The 6,322-nt window shown below is 41.9% G+C and overlaps 1 protein-coding gene across 1 annotated transcript; it reads right to left on the reverse strand.

The window, feature by feature from the left end:
- Positions 1-4: 4 nt before the first annotated feature.
- Positions 5-5,964, reverse strand: wdr21 (WD repeat domain 21). Its single transcript, XM_084559682.1, has 13 exons — positions 5,540-5,964; positions 5,308-5,441; positions 4,848-5,005; positions 4,257-4,339; positions 3,724-3,826; positions 3,460-3,603; positions 3,263-3,312; positions 2,654-2,733; positions 2,426-2,518; positions 2,199-2,296; positions 1,897-2,073; positions 754-868; positions 5-658 (listed from the first exon to the last, which is right to left on the reverse strand). Exons 1-13 carry the CDS (start codon positions 5,644-5,646, stop codon positions 393-395), a joined length of 1,608 nt encoding a protein of 535 aa, XP_084415808.1. The 5' UTR covers positions 5,647-5,964; the 3' UTR covers positions 5-392.
- Positions 5,965-6,322: the final 358 nt, after the last annotated feature.

Here is a 6,322-nt window from a genome sequence, read left to right on the forward strand (position 1 = left end):
AATGCAGCAGATCACCATCTTTAATCCATCTTACAGCAGTGTGATTAAACAATTAGAAAATGTCTTGTTGGTTTACAATACAAAGTGTCTTCCTCTGCAAACTTGATTAAGCAAAATCCTAAATTTTTATTAAAAATCAAGGTAAACCATGTCTTAAGTAAGTGCACTTCTATTAAAACAAAAAGCACAGTAGTTACGGGAACTCGTGAATACTGCACTTCTATTTTGTTTTGGCACAAACAAAACTGTCAAGAATAACATTCCCCTGAGATTTGAAAAGCTTTCTGAGGTCGTCTTTCCAGCTGGAAGATGAGTACGGCTGCTTGTAAACGGACTGCACTCGACAACTTTACCCAACCCTTATTTAAAAAAAAAAAAGAAAAAAAAAAGTGTCATCTAGGCGAGGAGGCATTTTCGTTATTTTCATAAAAGCCAGCATTCAGGTCTCCTCCTTCCTGATAGTCGGTGTTGTATGGGAAGTAGTAGAGGTCGTGTTTGACAGCCATGAGCAGCCCGGGGAGCCCTCTGCCGCCGCCGATATTAGAGGAGAAGACGACGCTCGGGATCAAGTCGTTAGCAGCTGGGTGGGGCGACGGGATGGTCCTAAGTAAATGGCCGTCGTTTAGGCTCCATAACCTTGTGTAGCAATCTTGACCCACTGTGGAAAGGAGACAGATCAGTCAGTGTAAATGGGGAATTCCTTCACAGTAGTTTAGTTTTGTAGTATGGATAAAGCGTTTCCTCCTCTCCTACCTGCCAGCAATAGCCCTTCACGCTCGTTGACGTGGATGGGAAGGTAGGCGTGCTCGTTGTAATGCCCTTTGTACTCCTGCACTGGCTTTCTCAGTCGCACATCCCACAGTTTGATCTGCACATCAATCAGAAAGCACACAGACACAGTTCAATAATAAAATTGTGACATTCATGGGATTAAGATCATGTCATAATTTTGAAACTCTGAAAGCTTGAGATGTAATATTCCCTTTTTTATGCAAGACTGGAATGTTTTTCTTGTGTTTTGAAAGTCTGAAAAATGTTCTCTGTAATCTCTGTAAATATATGCTTATATATTAGCTATACAGCACAGAACCTATTAGCGTATCCACTGTGTGTCAGTCACTGGCGGAGCAATGCCAGTCTGACCTAACCAGGTAAATGCACACGTAACTGGACAGGACTTCAGCAAAGATTCAACAAAAGATTAGGGGTAAAAGTCCAGACCTCTGGGATCCCAGCTTTTTAAATTTTTTTTTTAGTCAGAGTTTCAAAACAGTAGTGACCGAACGCTGCAGACAAAAGTCACGAGACTCAAGGGCTCACAACCGTGTGGTCAAATCTGAAACTTGGTGTTATCAAGTCATCTCTGAAAGAGCAGTGGCATACGAGTGCATATATGCATCCTCCTAAGTTTCAAAATAAAGTTTCACCCATTCAAATGTTTCATGGTTTTGGGACTTTTTTTCCCCCCAATCATATTTGCATCTGTTTTCAGATCACCATTTACAGCACAGGAAAAGTCTGAAAATGTGTTGGAGAAACACGGCTGAAGATGCTGCAGCTCTGAAGAAGGAAAACTCAAATATGAAATATTTGCATGATATTAACCTTGTGATGTGAAGAGTCCCACGATAATTTAGGTGAGCTAAAGCCTCATATTAGAGCATGTTGGGTTAACAACTTTCACTCAAAGATTCTCATATGACACTTAAACAGAAAGGCCGAATGATATTGAATTATTACCTGACTGAACCTTTGAAATGACCCTTTCCTTTATTCTTTTTCCACATTGTTCACTGGTGCTACCAAATCTTTCCAATACCCTCATCTCAGGGTCAAAAAAATATGTAACATAGTAGTAATCAGAGGCCAACTGCTTAACCTATAAAATAACCTGACCTGTCCCAGCATGTCAGCAGCCAGCAGGTAGTTCTCATCCTGTAGGACGCGTACGGAGGTGATGGCCGATTCCTGATGGAAACGATTGGCCTTCCAGCTCTGATCCCTGCGGCCGCGCTGCCGGAGGTCAATGCTGAAGATCTCCCCCGATCTGCAGCCGTTAAACAGGACAGGAACCTGTGGAAATGGAAGTAAACCCTTTTGCTTGGTTGCGTTCGCGGGACACAGGATACATATAAAGTGAAAGCAATTTGGGTCGACTCACACGCGCTTGAATCACTTTAAAGTAACAAACGACTCACCCTGAGGGCAAACTGCTGAGCCAGGACGTCGCTGCCGACGCTGTACGTTTGTGTTCGGCCCGTCTCTGCATCCTTCATAATCACCCTACGAGACAGGCCTGCCAGCACATACATTTAACATATATATATATACACACACACACACACACATATAGTATAGTATATATAGTTACTGATGTGTTTAAAATGTTTGTATCTGATGAGTAGCATTAATAAGAATGACTGACCAGTGCTGAAAGTCTTGTCAAACTGAGGATTGAGACACCAGGCACAAGACCAGGCTGTGGATATCTTAAAGCTACACAGCATCCCCGGTTGATCTGAGGAAAGAGGATGAAGGATAAGAACAGAAGTTTTAATCTATTCTGGTAAAAAAACATTTCAAAACTACTGTGGACCAGGATGGACCGGATCGTAAGGCTATGCTAATACTGAACACGAGAAGTCATCCAAACCTGGGTTGGAGTTGCTGAAGAGAGAAGCAGGAAGTAAACTGACGCAGCCAGGGGTGTCTGCCGCTCCCACCAGACACAGCCTGAAAGTCAGTTCAGTTAAGGCAAACACTAGTACTAAATATAACACTAAATATTAAAAATACTAGAAAACCTGAATATGATGGGTGGTTCTATGAGAGTGTATTTCAAGGAATACACCAAACGGAGCTGAGAAATGATACATCTACTGCCTAAAATGTACGCCTCCTGTCTTATTATTACACAATATGAATGATCCGATAATTATTGCTACGAGTGACAGCGTTGCAATATCTAAGAGGCGGTGTATTGCTCACGGGGTCACGGACCTTACAGGACGTCATCCATTTAACAATGAACCGGTGAAACACATATGAGTGGTTCGTGCTTCAGTGGATCGATAAAAAAACGTTCAGCGCTCCAATTACAAAGTGAAGTTTGATTTGTAGCATGTTCCGCAGCCACAGGGGTCAGGGATCAGTTTGTAGCTTCATATCACCAGCTTCTGTTGAAAGTGACTTAAGGTCAGTTGCTCTTTCACCAGGAATCTCAGCAAAGCATTGGAACTCTACTTCAGCTGAAGAAGGATACAGAACGTGAGAGTCGGGGTGGTTGACTGCAGCCCAGCAGATGGAGTTCACCTGAGACACATTAAGGCAGAGGAGATTCATTAAAATCCATTTGTTTTTGGGTTTTTTTTAAGCCACACTGCAAAATAATTACTTAAACTAAAATATTTAACCGAACTCTAGAAAGCTAGAGCCCCAGCCCTGGAGAAACACTCCCACCTTACGGTTGGTGAAGTAGAGATTATCGCACATTTCCACAGACAGGGAGCCCCGGCTGCTGCTGCTGAAGTTCATGATGCCGTACTTGCAGCCGCCGTGAGAGACATCGTTCACCGTGAACACTCGCTCACATGCGGAATCCCCCTGACAGAGACAAGAAGTGGGATTAAGAAATTAGTTAGTTACATAATTTTTTTTTTTTTTTTTTTTTTGGACATTCTGAATTGAAGTCATAACCCTGGGGTGTTTTGTGTGTGTTCTCACCACTATCAGTCTGAAGTTGTCGGTGTTCGGGCTGCTGTTGTCCGTGCTCTGGATCTCTAGTTTGTGGCGCCTCATTCCACTGACCTTTACCTCATGGACGAGCCTGGAGACACAATGTGACCATAGTAACTAAAACAGAATAATTTCCATGTGTTCTCTTAACAGCGTTCATTCATTCATTTATTTTTTTGTGGTCATGTTTGCCCGTAGGATGATTACAAATAATGTATCCGAGTTAAATTCGGAAAATTCAAACTGTCAGGTAGAACAATATTTTGACTACATTTTTACTTTTGTTTCTTCTCTTTTTTTGTTTTTATGACTATTTAGAATTCCATGCCACAACTGATTAGCGTCATTATTAGTGGTCGGCAAAGCTCAGATGACAACTCACTATACACATACAGAACTGATTAGCACTGAGGCTGGCCATTGTTTCCAGTAATGCATCCCAGCTGTGGGTAATATTGAAATGTGTGTAAGATAGAAGGATAAGAGCTTTATGTCCAGGTTTGTGTGTACACACAGAATACCTGCAATAGGAGTTCTCAGGTAACAGACCAAGATGTCTTCTCTGCAGCAACAGTGAAGAGTTCAGTCCTGTTCTTGGTGCTTTCTATAAATGAAGAGAAAACATGTCCCACAATTAGACAACTGTTAAATCTATCTAAGACTGAGACTCATCCCCAGTTCATTAATATAAAATGTGTGAAGCACAACGGGCAACATATACTGATATAATCGTCACACAGGCCCTGTTCAGACCTGGTAGTAACATGTGTCCTCAGGGATCCGATCACAAATGGGTTCACACCCGGGAGGACGCATTTGAGACCAGATGACTCAGACCACATTTAGAGGTGGTTTAGTCGCTTGTGGCCACATTCTTTTAATAGCGTGAACAACTGATATCTTCTGGATAACCGTGTTTTTCCCTCATTCATTCACAAAAAAGGCACAGACTGCATGAAAGCATGTTGGCCATGGCAGCTGCTTCAATGACCTGACAGGCAGCTGCCATGGCCAACATGCTTTCTGCAACTCGTCTGATAAGCTTTTATCTCAAGGACTACGGCAAAGACTCAGATTTCTTTTATATAAGAAAAAATATGTAACAGACTTACTTTTCTTGGCGTTTCATCCTCTGCCAGCATCTTGTTTCTCTGTTTCTCCCTGTCTTTCTCCCGGAGCTGTTCTGTGGTCAGCGGGTTACAGTTGTTGTGTCCGGGCAACAGGCGGAAGTAACGGTTTTTCTCTGGGTCAAAGTAAAAACCCGGCAGCTCTGGCAAGAAGAAACAAAAGGTTAAATGAAAGCTTGTGTTTCATCTTCCTTTCTGTCCTGCTGAGGTGTTACTGAGCAAAACAACGGACCTTAAATTGCTCCCAGTGTTTATGTGTAATGTGAGTGGCTTCCAAATCATTGTAACTAGACAAGAAAATTAAGGTTTCAAACAAGAGCACAAGTCCAGGTTTACTTTGTGTGTTGGTGCCTTCAGGTGTGTGATTCTGGTAAGAACATGACACTAAGTAGTGAAAGAAGACTTTCAAGTCAACACGAAAGAGAGTTTGTTGTCTGGTACTAACCTGGTGCAGCACTGCTGGCTTTAGAAGAGGATGAGGAAGGTGTGGGCGAAGAAGAAGATGAAGAAGAAGAAGAAGAAGAGGCAGACTGATTTTCATATCTTCTATGTGTTGGTCCTGCATCATTATGTCCATACCTGTGAACAGTAAAAGACTTCACTGTAGGGCACATGTCACTTTGTTTAACATCAAACACACTACTCCTGTATGTCAATTCTTCATTTAACCTAAGTACCACTGTTCATCCTGCGTTGGTCTCTGTCTGTTGTCTCTGTACCGCCCGCGTTGTTGACCTGAGCTTTGACGCTTGTACGGTCGTTCTCGCCAGTTCCACTTCTTCATCTCTTCTGTTCCCCGACGTAAGGATCCTCACACCACGTTGTCGCTCATCCACACAGCGACACAGCGTGTTTACTTTTTTAGCTAAGTTAGCAAATTATCATTAGCTCACTTTGGCTAATGTTAGCTACACATCTTTCAGGGCACGTTTGGTATTGTCGCTGGGCTTTCAGCATGGGTAATGCAATTACTAAATTTGTAAGACGTTAATAAACAACACTTTGATTAAAGGTAAAACATTTTTCTTAATAAACTGGCACTAACGTTACAATATTGATCCCCTCAGGAGCGAACAGTTGTAAAGTTACTTCCTGCCACGATGTCCCGCCTCCGAATGACGTTCATTGGATGATTACCGACAACAATTTGTGACGTTTCAAACATTCATTGGTTTATTTTCTCCTTGGCTTTCACGATGGAATAATAATGTAGGAAATTCTGTTTATTTTACTGACGAATGATGGACATTCAAATAAAAACTAAATTACCTGCTCGACATGTGTACACCCGGAACTTAATGGATTATGTTTTACATCGGATTAAAAATAATGAGAAGAAATAGAAATTTAGACGGGTGGTTTAATATCAAAATAGGCATAACATACAAACCAAAAGCATATGAAAAACATTATCGCGCAGCTAACGCTTTGCTGTGTTAATTCAGACTGGCTGTTTTCAC

The sequence above is a fragment of the Chelon labrosus genome (assembly GCF_963514085.1).
Source record: "Chelon labrosus genome assembly, chromosome: 14".
NCBI lineage: Eukaryota > Metazoa > Chordata > Actinopteri > Mugiliformes > Mugilidae > Chelon > Chelon labrosus.

Coding starts and splice junctions, on each gene's coding strand:
- wdr21 (XM_084559682.1), bottom strand. CDS start 5,646: ATGAAGAAGTGGAACTGGCGAGAACGACCGTACAAGCGTCAAAGCTCA. Junction 5,006..5,307: donor AGCCAGCAGTGCTGCACCAG/GTTAGTACCAGA, acceptor TCTTCTTGCCAG/AGCTGCCGGGTTTTTACTTT. Junction 3,604..3,723: donor ACAACTTCAGACTGATAGTG/GTGAGAACACAC, acceptor TGTCTCTGTCAG/GGGGATTCCGCATGTGAGCG.